This window comes from Perissodus microlepis, chromosome 10 (assembly GCF_051167445.1).
Source record: "Perissodus microlepis isolate ML-2025 ecotype Zambia chromosome 10, ASM5116744v1, whole genome shotgun sequence".
Classification (NCBI taxonomy): domain Eukaryota; kingdom Metazoa; phylum Chordata; class Actinopteri; order Cichliformes; family Cichlidae; genus Perissodus; species Perissodus microlepis.
Window position 1 is genome coordinate 2,122,252 of NC_140470.1, and position 24,226 is coordinate 2,146,477.

The window sequence follows — 24,226 nt, forward strand, 5'->3', positions numbered from 1 at the left end:
CAGTTCTCTGAGCAGAAATACCTTGTCAGTAAAGTACAGTAACTAAAGAAACCACCCGTTTCAACTAAAGTGTGCAGAAGAGCATCTCTGAATGCACAACATATCAAATCTTGAAAGGTCACACCGTGTGCCACTCCTGGCAGCTAAGCATGGGAAATTGAGGCTATATACTGCACCAAAATTGGACAATAGAAGAAAAGAAAAACATTGTCTGGTCTGATTAATCTTAATTTTTTATGTGACATTTAGAGGGTAGGGTTAGAATTTGGTGTAAACAACATGAAAGGATCCTTCCTGCCCTCTATCAACAGTTCAGGCTGCTGCTGGCGGTGGATTTATGTTTGGGACTTTTCTCAACCATGGGTGCCACAAGCCAGTGTGCTCCTAGTGTCAGTACCAAGCCTGGATAAATTTGGAGGGTTGTATCAGGAAGGGTAACTAATGGAAAACCTTTACCATAAAAAAAAACAACAACCATGCAGATCATTAATTTAAAAAATCTGTTTACGTTGAACTCGTTCTTTAGTGTCATTTTCTATTTTGTTATGTGATGTATTTATTTTCTTGACTTAACTTGTTTTTCCTCTTTGGCTGCTATACACAGTAAAGTGCTTCTCCTCCATTGCCAATCAGGATAGTTTTGTGTGGTTGGTTAGTACTGGATGCTACCTTTACGTGTTCACAATTCTATCAGTTTTGAAGAGACCCCCATCACCACTGGCTGAAATGCAGCCCCAGACTGTCACAGAGCCTCCATCATATTTTACAAATTGTTGTAGACACTCACTGTTGTCAACAACTATCATAAACCTCGTATTTTATTTGGTATTATAAATTCTGTTCTTAATCCTCCCACTAGTGATTTTCATATAGCAGCGAACATAACATCTGGGAATCTAATGAGATTCTTCATTAATAAAATTGTAGACGTTAGGTCTCACATCATCCCTCCCATTTTGGACCCATGTGTTTATACTCTTCAGCCGTCTTAAATCACTTCGAGCCAGTGTCCCCTGCATTACTTAATGAAGTTGTCAGCAACTTGAAGCCCTCAAAATGTATTTTGGATATTATTCCACCTAGCTTACTGAAAGAAGTTTTTGACTCAGTCGGTACATGTTTGCTTTCTATTGTTAATAGCAGTGTGGGTCCATCCCCTCTGATTTTAAACATGCTGTGGTGGAACCCAGGAACCCACAAGGGAAAAGGAAAGTGGGGAGACCTAAACAGACGTGGAGAGGATCTGTCGAGAGCGAAGTGAAGGCCGTTGGAATGACGTGGACCCAGCTAAAGAGAGCAGCCCAGAACAGAGTCCGTTGGCGTGGTGTTGTTGCGGACCTATGCTCCCCCAGGAGTCATCAGGAAAATTGATTGTGGTGGAACCCATCCTTAAAATGCAGAATCTGGACGCAACAATTTTATCAAATTACAGACCAATTTCTAAATTGCCCTTTTTGTCAAAAGTTCTGGAGAAAATCGTCCTTATCCAGCTCCAGGCCTTTTTAGATCAACACAACATTGGCGAAGTGTTCCAGTCTGGTTTTAAAACTCACCACAGCACTGAAACTGCTCTTTTACAGGTTTTTAATGACCTTTTAACTTTTACTGACTCTGGAGACCCTGCCATCCTAATATTATTAGATCTCAGTGCTGCTTTTTTTTTTTTTTTTTTTTTGCCTGTCCCGTTTGGTTCTTTTGCCATCAGAATTATTGTCTAAAGGCGAGGAAAGATGCCCAACAGATTTACTTTACCAAATTGACCATCCCAGCCTTGCCGTAATGGTCTATTTGATTCACCTTTTATTGTATATTTTATTTATTTTTTATTTTCACTTGCTAGATACGGGACAGACTTCAATGAAGAAAAGAAAAGGGGGGAAAAACAGCGGAGAAGAGGGACGGGGATAAAGGGCAAAAAAACAAAAACCAACTAAATAAGCAGACAAAAAAAAATACATATATCAATCACCTGGATCACCTGTTGAGAAAGAAAAAAGAAAACAAGCAGAAGAAAACGAGAGCAATACAATAAACAACATCACGATGATCTATGGGAATGTAACAGTAAATACTAAATATTAAACATTATTGTGCAGCACGTAATATCGACAGCGCACAGTGTGCTTTAAGGTAGGAGCCAAAAAGGGTGTAGTTTGTGTGTGTGAGCACCCGTGTGTACACCTGTGAGCATGGACGCGCTTGTATTTAAAAGGTTCCTTCATGTAATGATCTGCTAGAGGGTGTGGGGGGGGGGCACAGCCCCGTCCTCCAGGGCATGAAGCAGGTATGGAGGAGATCAAAACTCCAGACATCCAGAGGCCCCCAGAACACAAGAGACCAAGGAAGACCAACAGAGGGGCAGCCGCGCCACTGTCCCAGAAAGAGCTGAGGAGAGTCCCAGATGAGGGGTCGCTCAGCAGCCGCGGAGCAGAAGCCAGGGGGGGTTGCAGTGACGTGCCCGTGAGCTCCGCCGGCAGCCAACTGTGCCAGAGTGACCGAGCTCCAGGCCGAGAGGCCGAGGGCACCCCACCCCCGAAGTGGCCCGAGCGAGCCCCAGACTCCAGGCCCAGATAGGCAGCCACCAAGGAGTGAGCTGGTGTGTACCTGGACGCCCATCCTCGGACACAAAGAACCACCAACGCACCGATGTCTGAGGGCGTCTGCCACCGGCAGGGGAAGTGGTGGGGGAGATAGGCCTCCATACCTTAGAGCAGCGGTCCCCAACCTTTTTTGCGCCACGGACCGGTTTATGCCCGACAATATTTTCACGGACCGGCCTTTAAGGTGTCGCGGATAAATACAACAAAATAAAACTAGTACTGGTACCGAAAAAAAGAAGATTTATTCATAACACATGTGAAAAGACCCAGGAAAACCGAGTAAACGATAAAAACGATAACAAAATAACGCTGAAAACTGATAAAAACCCTGAAAACTATACATTTCACACCTGAGCCTCAACTCTCGCGGCCCGGTACCAAACGACTCACGGACCGGTACCGGTCCGAGGCTCGGGGGTTGGGGACCGCTGCCTTAGAGGGCCTGAGATGTCCCCAGAGAGGTGGCGTCTGATACCCAACCTGACATATAGACACAGACATACAGGCACACACAGATACAGACATCCATTCCCACCCTCATGCTCTCATATGCAATTACTCCACACTCAACCAACGTGGAGACAGACATAGAGAGACACTGTACACACAATCACACTCCCCAAGCGTACTCTAAGAACCGGGTCTAGGTACCCCTGCCCCTGGAGGGGGAAACTGCACCCAGACCCAGGTGGTGTTCCCCTTTTCCCTGCGGTGGGGAGAAGCAGACCGCCCCGACTCCGCAGCAGCAGGGAGGCCCCACATTCCAGACCCCAGTCGGACGGCCAACTCCTCCTCCTGGCCCCCCGCTCCAGCAGGTTGCAGAGAACGGGGGTGTGAGAAGACTCCAAACCTCCCTCCGCCCGCTCAGTGCTGCTTTTGATACAGTAGATTGCAGCCTTCTCATCTCTAGACTGGAACAACATATTGGAATAAAAGGGATTGTTCTGGAATGCTTTAAATCCTACCTATCTAATCGAACCTTCTCTGTTAAACTCAGAGACTCATTATACCCAAAGACCGTGCTTTCTTGTGGGCTCTAGCCTTGGCCCAGCCCTTTTTCAATCTACATGCTTCCGATGGGCTCAATTTAAAAAAAATATGATATCTCGTTCCATTGCTACGCAGATGACTCAGATTTACGTTCCCCCGAGACGAAAATCTGTGAATCCTCTGAAGGGTCTGTTTGATTGTCTGGAAGACATTAAGGCATGGATGGCGCTACATTTTCTCAACCTAAATGAGCAGAAAACTGAGGTCAATGTTTTCGGTGCTTGTGACCATCTTGACCTTGGCCATCTAGAGATCTATAAAAAATCATCTGCAAGAAATTTAGGAGTGATCTTTGACAGCAATTTGACATTTGACAAACAGATAAATAACGTAATCAAGACTAGCTTGTTTCATCTTAAAGTTAAGCCTTTTCTCTGCTTCAGAGATTTTGGGAAAGCGATCCTTGCCTTCATCTCATCTCACCTCGACTTCTGTAATAGCCTCTATTCTGGTATTACCGCTACATTAATTGGCCGACTGCAGCTATTCCAAAACGCTGCAGCACGGCTCCTAACTGGGACGCGCAAGTGGGATCACATATCTCCCATACTTGCATCATTACATTGGCTGCCAGTCAGCTTTCCAATTGATTTAAACATTTTAACACTTGTTTTTAAGATGTTACATGGCCAAGCCCCTATATATCTTGCTGATCTCTTAATCTGGTATTCTCCACCAAGATCCTTGAGGTCTGCGGACCAAATGCTTTTGGTTGTCCCAAGGTCGAGGTTAAAACAGAGACACCGGGCATTTGCCGTGACCGCTCCTAAATTATGGAACTCATTGCCCCTGCATATCAGGACCTCTCCAACTCTGGAGACTTTCAAAACCCGTCTAAAGACCCACTTTTACTCTCTGGCTTTTAAATCAAGATGAGTCTGTTTCTATTGGTCTTTCCATGATTCTATTTTCTCTTAATCTATATTCTATTTTATTTGGCATGTCTCCTGCTTTGACTGTGTTATTGTACAGTACTTTGGTCAATAACTGTTGTTTATTGTGCTATTGTGTTTAAGTGCTATATAAATGAATAAACTTGAAACTCTCTCCTGACTTCCTATGGACACACTGACCAAAATTTCCACAACAGACCTGTTGCCACTGATTTTCAGTCCAGTTCTGTAATCTGGCATAACTCAACTTTTTCTGGCTGTTTGATTCTTTAAGACTGAAACTTGCATTTCTGATGAAGTGTCAGCAAACAGTAGATGGTGCAGTCAGGTGCGTCTTTTTGCTAGAATGATTCACAGATCTGTGTTAACTTGCTTAAGTTAACATAAAGTATACATTATTATTATTGTTATTATTATTAAAAAAAAAACAGCCAACTTCCAAAGAAAGATGTTAGAACACCTGGAGAAAAACAAAGTCTGTCTCACTCAAAACATGAAGAAATAAGAGTTGGCTGAAGACTTTTACACAATACTGCTATAAAACAAACAAAAAGAAAACAGTTGACTGAAGTTTGACAGATAGTGCTGGAGACTGCTGGAATGTTGTTGTAATAATCCTGCAAGAGTCACCTCTGACAAAAGAGTTTGCACCATCTCCTGGCCAAAGATTAGTATTACAACCGTCTCAAAACTGCTCTTCCTTGTGTTTTGCATTAATGCCAGTAAAGCAGGTATAAAATGAAATAACTCTGGCTGTCTAACATAATATAATAACAAGGAAGTTAAAGGACAGAATAAGGACAGTAGCACATATACTATATTATGTTGCACACCAAATGTGGCTCCTACGTGTTCCTCAGACTGCGCAGACATACTGTACAGCCACCAAGCACGCTCTGTCTTCACGCTGTATACATTCAGTCCAGCTGAAGTTTGAGTGCGCCTGGTACCCCTCAGCACAGTCATCTGTGAAGCCACTTTACTGTCTAGTTAGGTTACTCACAGCTTTTATATATGCAATTGTGTGTGAGGGAGCATGTGAATGCTGCACTACAGCATGGCGCTGCACTTCAGCACCTTGCTGTAGTGCAGCATTCACATGCTCTGTCAGGAGTCACGAGTCACACCAGACCTAACATCATCAGCGGTGCTTCTGCAGTTCAGACTCCATTTGTAATGAAACACGTCAGTTCATTGCAAAGGCAGAGTCAAGTAAGACTGATGTCATCAAGGAGCAAATCCTGACATGTCCCCAAGCTGCTCCATTAGCAAACAGGAGGGAGATGTGTTGACACAGTGGCAGTACGTGGGTTACTCTGTGGCGACATGGGCATGTTTTCTGTTTCACATATGCCCCCCCCCCCCAGTGTGGACTTTAACCTTGCTGCATTCAGCGCCCTCAGTCTCATGTTTTCCAGGAAACTGCTTTTCCCTGACAGTATGCTTTTATCAGACAAACAATTTCACTACAACTCAGCTAAGTAATATAATAAACATATAAAAATGGTCTCCTCTGCATCTTTGAGTGGTTTCGTGACATTTTAGTGGTACATTCATCGCCTGGTTAACCATAAATCTTATTCATCAGTGCTGAGTGAGCCCACATTTACCAGAGGCTACATCCACATGTTGCAGCTTGCCTCACTTCTCAAGAGACGTGATGGCTGAGCTTGTTCGGCGAGTTCTGTGAGGTTAGAATAAGGGGACAGATGGAAGAAAAAAAGTAGTGCGGGGGAGAAAACAGTCTTTAGCACACAGTGTGAGCGTCATGCTCTCAGCAGCCAGTCGTGCAGCAAATAACAGATGTTTGCCTGCTAACAGCTAACAGTTTAATAGACCTAGCAGAATAATTCTGCTTAAAAAAAATGTTGTTCCCTTTGTAGAGATTACAGTCTTTGTCCACTTTTTATTTGCCAGTGTGTGGATAAAGGGCTTGCATCACTTGCATCACAGTAAATGTTCTGTGCTTTATGAGGGCTTTGTTGCTGATCTGTTGATCAGACAGTGCAATGAGCTGTGACTCAGCCAATCCAAAAAGTCCCTGTCATCGTCAAACAAAAGAGCAGCCACACACCTCATCTGACAAGAAGGAAGTCTTGCAGTCTTTCAGGCACTCGCTGATCAAACGTACTAGTCTGTCCGGGCAGCTGTGATTCTATAGACTTTCTGGGCTGTGTTAGTGGCATCTGGTATGTTTATGGAAATCTGTCAAAGTCATTTAATCACTTTAATGTTCTTAATCTTAATACATTTATAATAAAAGCCTAACACATAACCCTGTCACTCATGATGGCATCATTTTACAACCTCAGTTCCAAGAAGGACGCTGAGTAAAACCTAAACAAAAACAGAACGTTGACAATTTGCAGGTTTATCAATTTTGAATTATCAGAAAAAAAGGTGGCTGTAAAGGTAAGTGGTCCTAAACAGCCACAGCAGGAGGAACATTTTGCTACTAATTAAGTGAACTTGACTGAATCTCTCAGATGTTTGCTCAAAAGTAAAGATGTGCAGAAGCCTGAAAAAAACACCACTTCATTTACAAATTGTGGAACCGTTTCAGAAAAATGTATCTTAGAGCAAAATTGTAAAGATTATGTATATCTGATCATCTGCAGTACATAACATGATCAAAATGTCCTGGGAGTCTGGAGAAATGTCTGTGTGCAAGGGAAAGGCCAACAATCAATACTGGAGGCCCGTGATGTTCGGCCCTCAGGTAGCACTGCTGTGGGAATCTCTGCACGGGCTCAGGAACATTTCCAACAAAGCAGTGCCATTCACAAATGCAGGTTACAGTCAGCCTGCAAGGACATGTAAGGAAGAAGCCATATATGAACACGATGCAGAAATGCCACTCTGACTCAAAGCTCATTCAAACTGAAGTTTTTTGCGCTAAAAAAAAAGCCTTGTTCAAATGCCTGCATTTCTGACTGCATGGTGGTGCATTTGTGCTTATCGAATCAACGGTTTTCACATCCGGAAAGCCGCCATCAGCACTTTAAGGTATATACAGGTGTAACATATACTCCCATCCAGGTGATGTTTTTTTATTTTAAATTTTTTGTACATATTTTAGGAAGACAGTGCTAAAAAGCTCGCTGCATCTATTACAGCAGACTGTGTGCTGAACTGGCCTTCCTGCAATCCTTTGTTTGGGATGCTCCACACTGTTTAACACAAACCTGTCCCAACTTTTTTGAGACACTTTGCTTCTATTAAATTCAAAATAAAATCATACATTTTCTCACTTTAAACTTTTGATATGTCTGCTATGTTCTGTTGTAAATAAAATAACGTTTTATGGGATTTGCACTTCATTGCATTCTGGTTTTATTTACATGTTACACCTGCTACTCAGCATCTCGATATTACGGGGCTGTAACTCCATGTCACAGAGAAACTAGCGAGCTTTTCCCTCTTTGCTCAGTATACTTGAATCCCTGATTTTTGAGTTTTGCCTGTGGAAATGGCTAAAGTGTGCTTTCCGCAGCTGTGGCTGAACTTTGGCAAGCAGGCTGTATACAGGCGTAAGGACACAATTTGGCCTAGCAGACATTATGGACAATAGGTTGTGCAACATCCTGTCACTAAAAAGGACGACTAATGCCTTCATTTTATTGTAACCGTTTGGCTGTACCTTAGCATAATGGAGTGTGAGCTCTAGGGAGGTTTCCTTTGCCCCGGGCTACATGACTAATGTGATGGCAGAGAATGACTTAATCCTTTATCTATCAGGGCGTGAGGTACCAGAACAGACTCAAGGCTTAACAGAAGACATGACAAACCAACAGGAAGAAAAACAAATAACTTTTGTGATTTTGTAAATCAGGAACAGTCCTGAAAGCTTTTGGAGAATTCCACAACACCAAAGATGGTGGTAGATTTATCATTTCCAAGGGAAGCAAAAGGAGAAAGAAAGCAAACGTTTTCATAGTTAAAAAAAGAAATCTGATTGAACTGGTGATTATATGCATGCAGTGTTTTATGTTCCAGTGGCCACTGAAGCGAACATTTGTTTTGATCATGATTCAAAACTGCTGCAGAAGAACTTTTGTTAAAAAAAGGAAAAGGTGGATACAAATCAAAGCAGGTACAAATCAGCTCCCGCAATCCTAGAATTAGTTAACATCACCAGTATATAACACGTTTAATAAATACTAGCGTGTGGTGTGCCTGTTTAAAGGAGTCACAGGAGACTTTTTACACATGCTCTATAAACTGTGCAAAGACAGTAAAGTTAACTAATTTAGGTCCATCTTAAACCACGACAAACAATACAAATCCCTTACATTAATCAAAGTTCTGGGGATTAGCACTGGTTGGTCAGCTTTAGCTTTACCGGCATGATGACTTCCTTCAAACTGCGGGCAAGAGCAGGCAAAATCCTTTAAGAGATCCTTTTCTTTTTGAGTAGTGCACAGGCTCTCTTACAGACGACCCAGCAGTCTGAGACGCAAAGGTCAGAGATATATGCAAACAGCCTTGACCTTGCTGGGGCCTTGTACATGTCAGCATGCCAGAAAGATCCCTATCTCCAATATTTTGACTATAAGCATGAATGAGTGATGGGCACAGACTACATCTATCTCTTTGCTTCACCTTTTGACAGTTCAAAGAGGCATGCTCCCACAAACATCATGATGCACGGCCTTGCCCCGTACAAAGTTCATCTATTAAATCTAAAATATCACACCATCCACTGTTACAGTGCTTGTAATATGTCAGAATACTGATATATGCCTGTTAGTAGAATTACCCTTAGTGTCTTTTACAAAGATCTCACATTGTTTGCTAAAGTATGTGATGACATAAAATGTGATGTTAACAACTGTGACAGCTGCCTAGAAACTACGCGTCTCTGTTGTGGTTTGTGTCGTGTGTTGTTCTGCCGGGGCTGATGGGAGAATTGGCTGCATGTGCTACACCTGGGGCCAGTGAGCTTGGTTATAAAGGCTCCCTGCTTTGCTCACTGCTTTGATTTGGTTTCCTTGGTTAAAGCAACTCAGCTAAGTTTGTGTTGTAGCAGCTCGTGCCTGCTGTATGCTACTGACGGGCTGACAAACACATTTTTCTCCACCCGGTTCTACATCATCCTGTCTGCCTCTGTTTTGCCGTACTGTGACACAATTAGCTTTGTGGAACAATTGGCTTCATATCTACTTTGCTCAACAGGCAAAATCTGACTTTTTGTTTTGAAATGGTTAATAGTGCTGGTGATAGTGTCGCTGTGGTCTGGCATTCTGCTGTTGACCAGCTTGGACTTACAAGGGTATAATCTGGTTCTCCCGGTGACCCTGACAGGTGGTAAGCAGAGAGTTATGAGTTTATTGGAGTAGCTGTAGTGACTCGTAAAACACCGTTTTGTAAGAAGTTATGGTCACCGAGCTGTCTTTGCCTTGTGATTTGTGTGTTTGGAGCTTGGTTGTGCCTACACCTGTTTGTATAAGGTTGCTACTGTTCTGTCCCTGTTAGGCCTACGAGCCGTTTAACCTCTTTTAGGCAGTTAAAATGTCAGTGCTGCTGTTTGGTTGTGTGAGGTTCCAGCTGTTTTCCATCCATTGTTCTGTCTTGATGCACAAGCAAATCCCCAAAGGTTGATTCTGTTCATCTGGACGTTTTCAGTGGGAGAAACATTTCCTCACTCATCCAGGTGACGTCTTCAGTCTCAGCTGACTGCAGGTTTCCCCAACCTTATAAACAGGACATTTGCATAATGACTGAAACCTGCCCACTGAAGGAACAATGGGCTGGGAGGTCAGTTGGTCATGAGAATTTGCATATTCATGATCAAAAAACTGATCAAAAAAAGTTGCATTCTGCAGGCTCATTGGGCACAGCTGAATCATCTGACCCTGAGGTTAGCTTCTGAGCAGCAAAGAGAAGTTAAACTGAAAAACAAAAAATAAAATTTCAATAAAATTAACTGGAAAGGGTTAGGCTAAGTATGAGTAACATAAATGCTGACGGTCTGGCCTGTGTTTCTCCTGGGCCTTGGCCTTCTCCTCATTGCATGAGTAATCTGCATTTAGTGCCCCAGGGTAGGATTCGCCCTGTAAGCATAAAGCAAAAAGTCTGATGCTCATTTAGCTGATAGCTTGGAAGATCAACTCAGACTGTGACATTTAGCACAGATGCAGAGATACCTGATGTCCCTGAAGTTCTAGAAGTGATGTGTGACATGGGGTATTGCGGTATTTGGATTTCCATAACACTTACAACTAAGACGGGTGTGGCGCCTGACCTACCCCAGGCATTACCCATTTCCAGAGTTTGGAGAGAAATGCACTTCTGTCATATCAATCTGGGTAAATTCTTTTACACCAGGGTTTCACAGGTCTTTGAAACACGGGAAATGGTGCAACTGCATGTTTCAGCTGTGCTGATGGGAGAAACTGCAGAGCCTTCCTCATTTGCTGGTCTGGTTGTGTATAAGTTTCCACCTGTCGGCATTCTGCGGGACTCTGCTACTGAACAAAATCCATTTTTGCCAACCAGGAAGAGGTTTGTGCTTCTTCTGGGCTCCATGGGTCACTGCAGTTATAGATTTTGTAAGAATGTTTCATCTGTGTTTGCTCTGAGTTTACTTTTAAAGGCTAAGACGAAGTATGTGTGGTATTCTGTGTCAGCAAACTAACTTTAAAAGTGCTTCTCCAGGCATTGGAGTTGCTGAGTCACAGAGTGGGACATGCTGGCTGGGTTGTTGTTGCTGTAAATTTGGTGAGTATGATAAAATTGTAACGAGTAAATATTTTGAATTTACTAGTATAAATAAGGGGGGACAAGGTTAAGGATGTTTGATTCAGGTGCTGTCCAGGTTCCCGATGGGAATCCCGCCTCAGACACTTTGTTCCTACAGGTTGTCACACAACCCGTAAGGACAAAGTGTCTGTTTTGGTTTTTGTGTTGCGGGTTGTGCTGTGCTCTGTTTTACAGGAGCTGATTAAAGGAGCTATTGGCTGCATGACTTACACCTGGGCTGTGAGCTGGGTTATCAAAGCTTCCTCCTGTCTGCTAAAACCTGTTCTCTTTTGCTCACTGCTCTGATTTATATACCAGATTCCTGAATTAGCGCTTAGCTACAGCATGCATAAGAAAAAGGAGACGTTTTTAAGGCTCCGTCATACACCCGTGCATGCTTTACACTACTGACAAACAAGTTCTATTTGTTCTATGCGGTAGTATTAGTTCCCACCTTGTCCAGCCATTCTGCTTTGTTGGGAAAAGAAATACATTACATTCATAACTCAGCATTCCTTTGTGGTTGTTAACTTCCTGTTAGGAGGTTAACTGAACGGGCCTACCTTTTAAATACAGATGGACATCCAGAGATGGCTCTGATTTGTGTTTCAGTGTTTCAGAATAATACAGCAACGCAAAATAGTGTGTGGTCAGTGGGGTTGTATTACATTTACTGAGAAATTATTTAAGTGACAGGAAAGTTTATGTGAAGTTTAAAGGAACTAATGGATATAGTCACACAAACTGTGTGAAACAAAAAATAATTTGACAAGAAGAATTATTAAATCCAAGTAAAACTACAATTATGCGATTCTCTAATTGTAACACACAAGTTCAGATACATATAGATGACGGGGACGCCGGAACAGTGGCATAAAATAACCTTGAAGTTTCATAAAACATCCACAAAGTTTCAAAAGGCATTTCAATATCACGTTACTGACTAAAGCAAAACACATTCTGGAGCACAAATCACTCACGTTTTCTGTTTACCGGTTTGACTGCTTGAATTATTGTGTATGTTTATCTATTTCCTCATAATTTTCTAAACTCTTTTAAAGCAGATGCTGGATACAGTTTGAGAGGGGAAATCAATTTAAAACACAGCGTGTCCTTACTGCACTAAACAATTTTGCATCTCTGTGTGAGGAGTGAAGCTGTGGAACAGATTGAGTGATAAACTGAAGCGTGTCCAAGCATGACCCAGTTTAAAAGCAGCACAAATCTTCCTTTTTGCAACGTAGAATGACCTTTGACCCACTACTTACACACTACATGTGTGTATATCTGTAAATACAGGCTTTGCTTTGGTTTTGGTATTGTTTTAACATGTTCATAATTAAACCTCATATCTATATTTAGCGATATCTAAACTGGTGTACCCAGTAATACTATACCGGTGCTGCGAAGGCTGTCCCACCGGTTCATAAAGAATACAACGATGAGTCAGAGACTTCTTCTTCAGAGACTGCTTCTAAAAAAACACGGTCAAAGCTCTTTGCCTGTGAGTTTCCTGTCCAGGCCTGTGAACAGGAAGAGGTTGAGCACAACTCTCCTCAGAGCTCTGATTGTCTTCTCTGTTTGAGCAATTCAACTTAAATTCAGAGGCATAAAAATTCCCAAAAACCAATAATGCAAAAGAATCAAAATTCACAGTTCAGCCAAGTATCCCAATAAAGTAACACAAAGATGGATAAATATCAATCTTCCTATCAGTCTTCCTTGTTTGACTGCAAGTTTGTCATCACTGAGACTGTATTTGGTTACGATCTATCTCGGTGTTCTGTCTCTGACAGTTACGCGGCATCCTGCCAGTTCATAATCTCTGTTTAGGGCCAGATAACGTTCTAATCTTTGGATTTTAGTGTCTTTTTTTCCTAGTATTTGAGATAGGGTTCTTTGCATTGTGTGGAAACCGGGGTGTTGTCAGACTGGTCAGGGGATATTTGAGGGGAGGCATTTAATCAGTCAGGCAGTTAGTTCCTCTTCTCTGGGCTCGACTCCAGCGTTTTGAGGACTTTAGACTGGAGGGTTCACTGGGACAAGATTTAAGGTTAAATAAAAACAAATCGAGGGCTCTCCTTTGAATGTAAATGATCACTGTGTATCTGCATATTATGTTAGGAATTTGTTGGTGTTGTTATTTGCAGAATGCTGCTTCTTTCTTTATTGCTCGCTCTTTAACCTGGAGTCAGCTCGTACGGTTTAATTGCCTCGTCAGCATTCAGTAACACCAACAAGAATAGAAAGCTTATTGCTGTTAAGTAACTGAAGATGAACTAATTTAGATTAAACACACATTGCTTGGGCAGCATGAAGATTACTGCCATTGCCTCATAGCAAGAAGGTCCTTGTTTGAGTCTGCCATCTGACCAGGGCCTTTCTGTGTGGAGTTTTGCATGTTCTCTCCACGTACTCTGGCTTCTTCCCACTGTCCAATGACATGCAGTTAGTGGGGTTAGGTTAACTGGTGATTCTAAGTAGATAGGTCACATAGGTGTGAATGGTTTCACACAGAAGGGCGTCCCCTGCCTCTTGCCCTTTGGCAGCTGGTATAGGCTTCAGCTCCCCTGCATCCCTGAATTGGATGAGCAGAATCAAGTGGGTGGCTAGACATCTTTCTCTGATCTGAATTTGTTCTGAATGAACACAATAACATATGTTTTAGTGCCGTAGATGCTTACAGGTCAGACAGTTTTGGGTAGTGCAATAATGTTCCTCGTCCAAACATTTGAAGCTGGCTTTCCTCACATTTGATGTCACCTTATGAAATTTCTGCAAACCTACTCGGGGTCACTTCTGGTTTGAACAAGTTGAACACGCTGACAGCCACAAAGCTCAATTCAGCGAGTTATATGCGTTGCATTCTTCACATAACTACACACATTGCTTAATACATGGGCCAACAGAGAACACCTACAAAACAAACTCAGCTACAAATAGCCGGTCATTGCTAATAGTTATTTTGAGTGTTTTATTCTGTACTCCAGAGTGGGTGAAAAAGCAATACTGTAAGTTATTGTCCAACACAAACCTAACTGGATGCTGCGATCGGACAACAAGAGAAGATTATCTGAAGATGAGACGCATCACCAAGCAACGCATAAGACAGAGTGCTATGTACACAAAGCAGAGACACCATATTGCAGATATTTAACATGCTCATTTTCTGGGTCTTAAAAAACCCAGAACAATTATAAGCATCAGCCACCCGCACTGTTTCTCTGGTTACAAAAAGCTGAGCCCTTGAGGCATCAGCAGTGGCATGTTAGCTTTAGAGTATGATGAAAAGTTAAAGTGGTCTGAGGAATTAGCCAACAGGCTGGAATTGCAGGTAGCACATCAGCGCCCCTTCTCACTCATTCATCATCTTGGAGCCTGTGATCCCCCTCAGGGGCAGTTCCCATGGTCTGCGCCAAGCTGAATATGCTCCTCAGCAGAGCTGAGGCATAAAAATAATAACACTCCAGGTGAGGCTGCAGATGCAGACACGCCAACTGCGCCTGACATAAAGGCTTATAATGCCTGCACACGTGCAGCTGGAGCAGTCGGCAGAGACACGCCGACTGCGCCTGACATAAAGGCTTATAATGCCTGCACACGTGCAGCTGGAGCAGTCGGCAGAGACACGCCGACTGCGAAACACGACACGAGCTGTCGAGAGAACCTTCTCAGAAAGAACTTCTTGAATTTTGCTTTAGAGGAACAAGACTGCACAAAAGATATGTTGTGGCGAGGAGAGTGTTGCACAAACACTCGTGTTGATGCTATCAAAGTTTCGTTCCCATTTTGAGTGAATGAGTTAAATCTGTGCTTTCTCTCACTGCAAAACATTTAAGAAAATGGAGATAAATTGGACTATTGCACAAACATCACCTCGAAAATTATGCACAATTTAGCTAACCATTAAAGCATGAGGAACTATAGTTAGTTTGTTCTTACCACGTCTGACTTTTCATGTCGTTTTTATTTGATCTTTTTTCTTACAAAATGCAAAAAGGAAACGAAAACTTTTGCACACCAACATTTACGCTGCATCTTTGAAACAAACACCAGGGTCCAACAAAAGATTTTCAGATGTTTAATGGATGTTGCACTGATATGTAACAAGTTAAAGAACACTGAATGCTTTTTTCCTAAAAGCTCGATGAGTCCGTTTTTGTGAATCTATTAAAAATAACTTACAGGCATGCCAGCTGCAGTAATGATCGTGTAAAAGGATTCCAAGAGGACACGGGACACATGCTTGTTACGTACAAAGAAAACAAAAGAAACCAAAATGTGTTTGTTAGGTAAAAAAAAAGTAAACAACATTTTTAATTCAAACACAAAACGGTATTAATACTTTCTATTTACAGTATGTATTTACAACAATATTACAGTGCTTGTAGGGCACAATTAAAAAAAATTTAAAGACTGGAATACTATCCCATGCCTATTTGTGAGGCAGCAGAGGATTAGCATGGAAAAAAACCAAACCAAAAGGGTCCTGTACAGTGTTTTTGCTCCTGTTAGCAGGGAGCGGAGGCACAGTGTGCACTGATGGATTGTGGGCAGTCTTTGTCACCGTGCTCCGTCAGTTTGAGAATGACAACTTTCCTCTGGAGATGCCTAGCTTCTGCTGGTGCGGGCTCTTCGGCTGCTGGTTGCACAGAGCTCTCTGTAACTAAGTCCTGGCAGTCCTGCGGCAGCAGCATAGTAATGATGTTCGAGTGTCCGCCCTGCACCGCCAGGTGTAAAGGGCTGAGGCCCTGCTCATCTGACAGGCTGCCACCGTCTGGACAGTGATTGAGCAGCTCTTTCAGGACTTCACAGTGTCCACCCTCTGCTGCCATGTGGCAGGGCGTGCGTAGGGCGCTGTTAGCTTTGTAGGGGTCTGCCCCTTCTTCTATCAGCATCTTGACTGTGGGCAGGTGGCCCCGCTGGGAGGCTAGGTGGAGGGGAGTGAGTCCGTGGGCGCTCTGAGCATTGATATCTGCCTGGTGTTTGATCAAGAGCCGAGAGGTGCTGGTGTGACCAGTTTCAGCCGCCACATGTAGCGGCGTCTTTGATCCAGCTGATGTCATGTGGACGTCGGCCCCCAGCTCAATCAGGATCCGTGCCACTCGATACTGCCCCCTCTGAGAAGCCAGGTGCAGCGGCGTGCGCCCATCTGTCGTTTGACCATCTACGTCGGCGCCGGCTTGCTTAACCAGCAGTTTGACGATGCCCAGATGCCCTTGCCAGGCAGCATAGTGGAGCGGCGTCCAGTTGTCCTTGCCCTTGATCTGAACATCAGCACCACGGCTCAGCAGCACCCTGAACACATTTTCCTGGCCATGCTGGCAGGCCACGTGAGCTGGCGTGCGTCCCTGTCCGTCGGTCTCGTTGATGGCCGCCGCCCGGTCGAGCAGCAGGCGCGTGATAGCCTCGTCGCCATTTTGGGCTGCCCAGTGCAAAGCTGTGTACTGGTCCTCGTCTTTGGCATTCACGTTGGTGCTGCGCCGGCCGAGCAGAAGCTCTGCCAGTGACTTCAGGTGCTTCTCTGTGGCCAGGTGAAGGGGTGTGGAGCCGCGGCCGTTGGCGAGGTTAGGATTTGCGTTGTTCAGGAGGAGGAATTTGACAGCCTCCTCGTTACCCAAGTTGATGGCATGGTGGAGCAGACTGTCTCCTCCGTCAAGGAGAAGGTCGACATCCTGAGGCTGGAGGATCTTCATCAGCTTGGCAGTGTCTTTGTTCCTGATGGCCTCACACAGTTTTCGTTTCTGGACCTCAGCAGAATCTGAGCAGAAAGGAGGAAAAGTGATAAATAATGATACATTTTTTCGTGTTACTTTATATAATTCACAGGAGAGGTCTTTGATGCACGCTTACCGTATGTGCCTTCTTTCTCAAAAGACAGCGTGATAGAGTCTTGGGACGAGAAGGCAGAATCTGCAGAGGAAATCCCAGACAGTCTCTTGCAGGTGCTCTCTTTGCTGTGACAGCTGTCCTCCTTCACGCGATCAAAGCTCCGAGAGATCCCAGAATCCACCTGGCTCAGAAGCTCAGACAGGCTGTAATCCTTCTCGGGCAACATGGCTGACTTTGGACGCACTGGCTTGTTGTCATTAACCTGTAGAGCAAAAAAGCCAGGTAGGGTAGTGCGGTTTGACACAATGTTACAGTATACAGTGTGTAACACATACGAAATGGGTCTGAAAGGTCACACAGCTGATTTATCTAAACACTACTGATAGGAGCCATCAGTTCCTGTGAACAGGATGTTTGTTTCCAGTCACGTACACAACAGCACACAGAGTTTTAACAATGCCATCAGTCTACATTCCTCGTATGTGATGCAATGATTGGTCAGGATCAAACATAAGAATTATGTCTGGAGCTCTGTAAAGATAAGCCTGTCATTGTCTGGACGAGTAGTTAAATATTAATGGCAGAACACATCAGCTGAGAGAGACTGAAGTATAGAACCACTGAGAGGGGTCACATTTTAAATTCAGGTTAAAATGTGTAAGAGAGTACATGGCTATGTCTTAGACAAAACAAAAAGAACATTGACACATGTAGCTTTGTCATGTAAAAGCAGTAAAAGCTTCGCCGTCGTATCGTACCTGGTCACCCGTGAGTGCTTTAGGGGTCATGGGCTCTGGGTCAGATGTTGATAACCTGGGTGATTTGGGTTCCTCCTGAGGTTTAGAGCAGAGCTCCTCGGCTTCAGATGTGATTTCTGGAACAACAACGTCTCAAGGTCAGGTTGCATTAACAGCAGGGATGGGATTATGCAATACAAAAAGGAAGAAGAGCGCCATAGCACTGCCTTTCACACAGCCAGTGAGGGAACAGAGTGTGCAGTTCAAGGGACAAGCTCATTCCTATAGTGCTAACGAGGGTTGACCACTGTTTGTTAGCAGGTAGAGGCACAACCTACCCTGGAAGCTGGGTCTGGCTTCGGGCTTTGTGGCCCAGCATCGCTGCATGAGGGTCAGGAAACCTGTGCAGGCTGAAGGTCGACATCGTGGCACCGCTCCCAGGTCTGGACGCACCCCTTTCACCACCTTCACCATGATCTGCAGGATATTGTTCTCTCCTGGGGGGCAAAATCATGCAGTACTTCAGTTTCTAAAAGTCACTTTTGTTTCACTCAAAAAGCACGTGGTCAAAAGTCTGAGTCTGCTATAATGCTTTTTCTGGTAATGACACATAGAACCAGCGTCTATCGTTATGCCATCATCGCTTCTTTATCGTCGCCATCGTCCTCAGAAAGAGAAGTGCGTGGTCTGTTGTTTCCCACGGAAGCACTCCGAGCTCCTCGTCTAGCTAATTCTATCTGAATGTGGGATCAGCCAAGTCAGTGATTCAGAACAAACAGGTGGAGGCTTTACAGCTACTTCACCTCCTATTGTAGCCGTAATACCCTTTGCAGGTGGAGGAGGAAAACGGGAAGGGATGGTAACCAGGCCACTTATCACTTTTTAATTATATCTGGATCAACAGAGGCGGTGCCAGTGCCAACCCAGCTACCTCACCTTGGCACCGGGCTTCAGAAAGTGAACTGCTACCTGATACGCCTGGGAAAAAAACATCATGCTTGCCAGTCTGGCCCTGTCCACCTGCCTCCTCTGGAATTTACAGAGTAAACACACACTACAGCTTCTGTGTGCAGAGCCCCACACACACACAAACACACCTTGAAAGGTGCAACTATTTTTACCTTGTGTTAACTGGAAACTTAGAGAGTCGATTCCAGCAAGTAAAATGATACAACTAGATTGAAAGTCGATTTATTAAGTAGAAGATTGTGTAGAATTGGAGTTTAGAGCTTCTGTTATAAATAAGCAAACTTGTTAATAACTTATTTAGCCAGTTCAGCCATCTCTTGTGGCCAAACTACAGAAAAAGGTATTTCTATTGAGTACATTTATGGTCCATCTGTCAAGCAGAGCCACTCCAGTGGAAAATGGGGAGACACTAAGTTGATGGGAAATTAAAAAAAAGGTTTTCTGATGATAACAACGCTGACCTGTTTTCTAAAACTCATCATGGACCTCTTATTTGTTACTGATTGTTTACAGCTGTTACAGAGGTAGGGGAGGCATGCCACACGAACTACTAGACCTGCTGTTCTAGCTAAACTATCAGACTGACATTGGTGATCATAAAAGACACGGTTGGATGGACATCTTGTTGGATGGCTCACCTTGATAGGGTTTCTTCTGTGTGAGAATCCCCCAGATCACGATAGAGAAACTGGAAAACAGGCAAAAATATACATATAAATATAAATATATAAAAATCTTTCATGGAATAGGTCTGAGATGTCAGGTTGTGCAGCAGTCCGTAGAAGACAGTGTGTAAATAAAGTACATTTACCCTACTCTACAGGTTCTACTTTAGGGAATGAAATTTCCATTTCCACTGTAGGAATAAGTTACTTATTTCCTTTAACAGACAAAGTATCATACCAAATCCATGTGATTAATCTTAGTATGAGTCAGAGCTTAACAACAACAACAACAAAAAACCCTGCGTTCACACAAAAAGCTTGCATGCAAAGTGCATGAAAAAAAAGCCTAACCTGTAAACATCGTGCTTGGTGTCCGACACTCTGTCCTTCTCTATGATGCTCTCAGGGGGAAGGTAGGCAATAGTGCCGCAGAAGCCGTCTCTACTGATGTCATCAGCCCGTGACAAGCCGTTCCAGCGGGCCAGCCCAAAATCAGATATCTGAGACAGAAAGAGATCAGATAAGACCCTCCAACAGAGCAACCCCTCTGCCTTTCTCATGAAACGCCACGGCAGTGATGACTAACTTTGCCCGCTGACTATGACAGGCTGCTAAGCTCTTATTATGTGCACTCAACGGTATGATGAGGGCAACCCAGCCATGTCCCAGCCTGCAGGAGAGGAGAGGCCCTTCAGATTTGTGTTGGGGAGTGCACACACACACACACACACAGACAAGGAGATTTAATAGGAGCTAAATTAATCCTGTTGGGACAAGCCCAGGTGAGGTGTTTACATCCAGGTATTAAACACTAGAAATGACGGTTCCCACCCATTACTCTTAGTACAGCTTAGCTGTTTTGGTTGGACAGAGGCTGGGAGACACCTGTAGACAAAAAACATGTGCAGGACTAATTTAAGAATGATGAAGGGGAGCAGAAAAGCACCTCATGACTGGGATTCCTCCTGAAAGCTCCAAAGAGTTTTAAAACAAAGAGGGCTGTGGTTTGACTTCATGTCTGATCTTTCTTCTAGCATTAAAACATGACATCATCACATTTCCATAAACATACTGTAGATTTCCATAGTTGCTTATTCCATTACAATTTACAGAAAGCAAAAGGATCGTGCAAACAACTAAAAACAAACACACACCTGGGTCAAAACTAAAGATCACAACAAACGGTGTGCGTGTGTTTCCTCCCTTCTAAGCTTCATCGCAAACTCTCTACCTTGACGTGATAGTGAGCATCCAGCAGGATGTTGGCCGGCTTCAGGTCCAGATGGAGCAGCGGTGGGTTCATGCAGTGCAGGAAGTTCATTCCCACCGCAGTCTCGTGGATGATGCGAAAGCGGAGCTCCCAGGGCAGCGGCTCATTGGCCAGCAGGGTCTCCAGTGAGCCGGTCTCCATGTACTCCATGACCAGCCCCTGGGGGTCTTCACAGATCCCGTAGACAGGCAGGATGTATCGGAACTTGGCTGCCTCCATCTTTTTAGCTTCCTCGAGCAGCTCAGAACGATCCCTGTGTTCAAGGAGGAAAATAAAAATAAAAGATCACGGACTACACAACACTGCATTTTATTGCGTTTCCTGTCGCTGAGGGTGACCCAGCAGTTTTTAACAGTGCAAAAAAAAAATCCACCAGTTTACTGCTGCTTTTCCACTCATCCTGGGGGTTTGGGGGAGGGTGGGGGTGCCGCAGCTGAACTCTGTTTTGAAGTTATTTGGGTCATCGCTTTTTTAAAACAAAGGCTCACACATTCCTCGGCTCATGGTTATCTATCAAACCTGCCCTCCCATAAAACATTAACATGATGACTTTGAAGTCACGCTTTGCTCATTAAGCTGCAATAGTTGGTATAACTTTTTGTCCTAACCAAAATTCCTGCACATCACACATCATCCTTACTGAGCTCTTAGCTATGCCAAATATTTATGAACATTAACCTTGAAGGGTGTAGAGGCGTGACCTCTGTATACAACTATAATCCAGGTCTTCCCCGGCTGGTGGTTCTGCTCAAGACAGTCCACCTTGGTCTGCAGAGCATGTGGGGCTCAAACCCAGCTCTTGTTCTCTGTCGCTCAACCTTTGCGCACAGTGCCCCTTATCAGTCTGCCGGGCCTGCTGACATACCTCAAACACAATTGTGTGGGCCATTCATGACCTCACTGCATGCCTTAAGCAAAGGTTGCTTTTAAATGGAGCCTCTTGATGAGAGAGATAAATCACTGTTCGTGAGTTTATTTGTAGGAATGTGCTCCAGAGGCAGAGCTGGAGTAGGGCTTCTGTTTTTCTATCATCAACGAAAAGAAATTAGACGAACATAAGAAAGTTCAAAGCATAGTTTGTCATTAATTAAAAATATATATATAAAGAAGTGTGTGTCTGGTTATAATAGTTCTTTGTGGCAGGACAAGTGAAGGAGGTACGGATCTCCCCGAATCTGCCTGGTAGGAATAATCAAACATGTCATGGAAGAATGGGCTAGCACTTGTTTGCTAAGTACTTCATCTAATCCAAAGTGCTGCTCAGCGGCTCTGCTGAACCAAACAATGTCCCTGTTTTAACAGAGAGGCCCGGTAAGACCGGTTCTGCGGCTTCTCGTATTGTCTGTGCCACACAGTGGCAGCCTGCGACACAGGCAGACAAAGGTGGCTTTGAGTCCTGGCTGCTGGATGTTATGTGTGGCTGAACGACGATCGCAGTCAAATGACTGTTTATGCGCTCTGCAGATGTTTGAGGGTGATAGTATCTTTGGTTCAGCCTCATCGGATGCTATAAGTTGCACCGCAGGTTTGGGGGGAAGTCGTCACGTCGTCAAAGTTCCTGTTTTGGTCACGGTGACTAGATAAGAAAATCTGACTGTCTTTGTTGCATCAGTGTAGCTGAGGATTGATGTCAGTGATGATTTATATCAATAAACCAACTTTTTTTTTTTTAAATGAAGAGGTCTTATCACCAATCAGCAGCTGGGCTAGGCTCCAGCCCCCCTGTGACCCTGAAGTGGATAAGGGGAAGAAAATGGATGAATGGATCTTGTCAGTTAATATTTCTAATGTGTGGCTGATGAAGTCGGTTTGTGTATGCAGAGTTACATGGAAATGGAAACTTCCATTCTTCCAAAGCTGGTTTGAGGCAGGTCAGCCTCAAACACACTCGAGAAATGTACAGCTCACTAATTTTCCTTTCATTTGTGAGATCAGAGCAAACGAGGGATTTATCAGTCTGAAGTATGAAAGAGAATTCTAGATGGTGATGTAACTTGTAGCATTTCCTAGAAACCATTCTGCCCACCTATTGAAACGTCCACAACACTGTTTATTGGGGAGATCAGCAGTTAAACTTTCATAGCAGGAAAAGCAAACAGCTCTCAGCACTGTGGAGCTGCCCCAGAGATCAATCTGCATGCCAGTGCTCCCTCCAACACAACTCAGCAGTGTCGAAATACCCAAACATGCCCTCTTGCTTAGCGTTGAGGCACCTTTACAGCCCCCATAGTGTTTCTAGGCTGGCAGAGGATGAGTCACACGTTATCTGGTGTTCACTTTCTCATGCCTGCGTCTACCATTTGCCCAGAGATTTCTTCAAACGATCACGCTGACATAAAAGGACCTGGTTCAGACTGATTTCTACATCCGGAACTTAGAAAGACCAAAAACACAGGAAACATCTGAACTATGCCAGAGGACAATACTACTTTTTTTCATCAACACCAGGAAAAAATGAACACTAAACAGCTGTGACTTACTTATCATCCACATGAAGGCAGGGAGGGCACTTGATAGCCAGCCATGTTTTCCACTGTACATGCCGGACTTTGTATACTTGTCCAAATCCACCTGAGCCTATTTTCTCCCAGCTTCCAAACTCAGAGGAATCAAAGGTCCTTAACAGCCCCATATTCCCGTGTGGAGAATCCGGGATATCCATATCCATGTTGAGAAACCCGCAAGCAGGGTAAACTCCTTTTTCTTCTTTGACTCCAACCACAAAATCAGGGGAAGTGTACACTCACACACCACCTACCTACTTGTGGGCTCTTCCTTGTTTTTCCCCTCGTCTAGCTCAGCACAGCTCCTCCCTCTGTTCAGGTGAAAAGGAGGGGCTGGGCCTGTGTTGCTGCACTGTGACATCATACCCTGGTTTTGAAACACAGAGCAGAGATGGAAAAGTTCACTGGAGGAACTTGACAAGCCACACCACGCTGCCACCGAAAGGCTTTACACATGTGCTTTCCAAATGTCCCCACGCTGTCTCATATATGCTCCAAGAAAGCAGGAGAACGGTCTCTGCAACAAAGCCATGAAGTCAGGAAGCTATTTCATAAACACACCTTTGTCCCACCGTGGTCCATTTTACTGCTAAAGCCGCCTGAGGTACAATTTGTTTCAGCAACAGGTGGGTTACGTGATATTGACCCAGCGGTTATAGAATGTGTGGACTCATCTTTTGCTCAGCTGAGGGAACAATGTGTTCTGTTACAGCTGAGGTAAGTTACTACCAGTGACAAAGATCTGTGTTATTTAATATATTTCATTTCCATGCAGGCCTTTAATCTCCACATTCTCTGCTACTCCATACATATGCTTTCAATAATTCATATGTTCATTAAATGCCTTCTGCAGATACACGGCATCGATCTAAGGACGCACGCACACAGGAGTTTTGTTTCATATCTGTTGTGTGCTTAAATTAAAATTGTATTCATTTGGGTTGCCAGTTAATGAGTGTGACACT

General features: G+C 44.0%; 1 protein-coding gene across 1 annotated transcript; it reads right to left on the reverse strand.

Annotated features, from left to right (window-relative positions):
- Window positions 1-14,370: 14,370 nt before the first annotated feature.
- On the reverse strand, window positions 14,371-23,558 carry ripk4 (receptor-interacting serine-threonine kinase 4). The gene is made up of 8 exons (XM_084941441.1): window positions 23,238-23,558; window positions 20,719-21,010; window positions 19,839-19,987; window positions 19,461-19,510; window positions 18,192-18,350; window positions 17,875-17,990; window positions 17,138-17,378; window positions 14,371-17,045 (listed from the first exon to the last, which is right to left on the reverse strand). The coding sequence occupies exons 1-8, from the start codon at window positions 23,423-23,425 to the stop codon at window positions 15,796-15,798; spliced, it is 2,445 nt and encodes an 814-aa protein (XP_084797567.1). The 5' UTR covers window positions 23,426-23,558; the 3' UTR covers window positions 14,371-15,795.
- Between the last annotated feature and the right edge of the window lie 668 nt (window positions 23,559-24,226).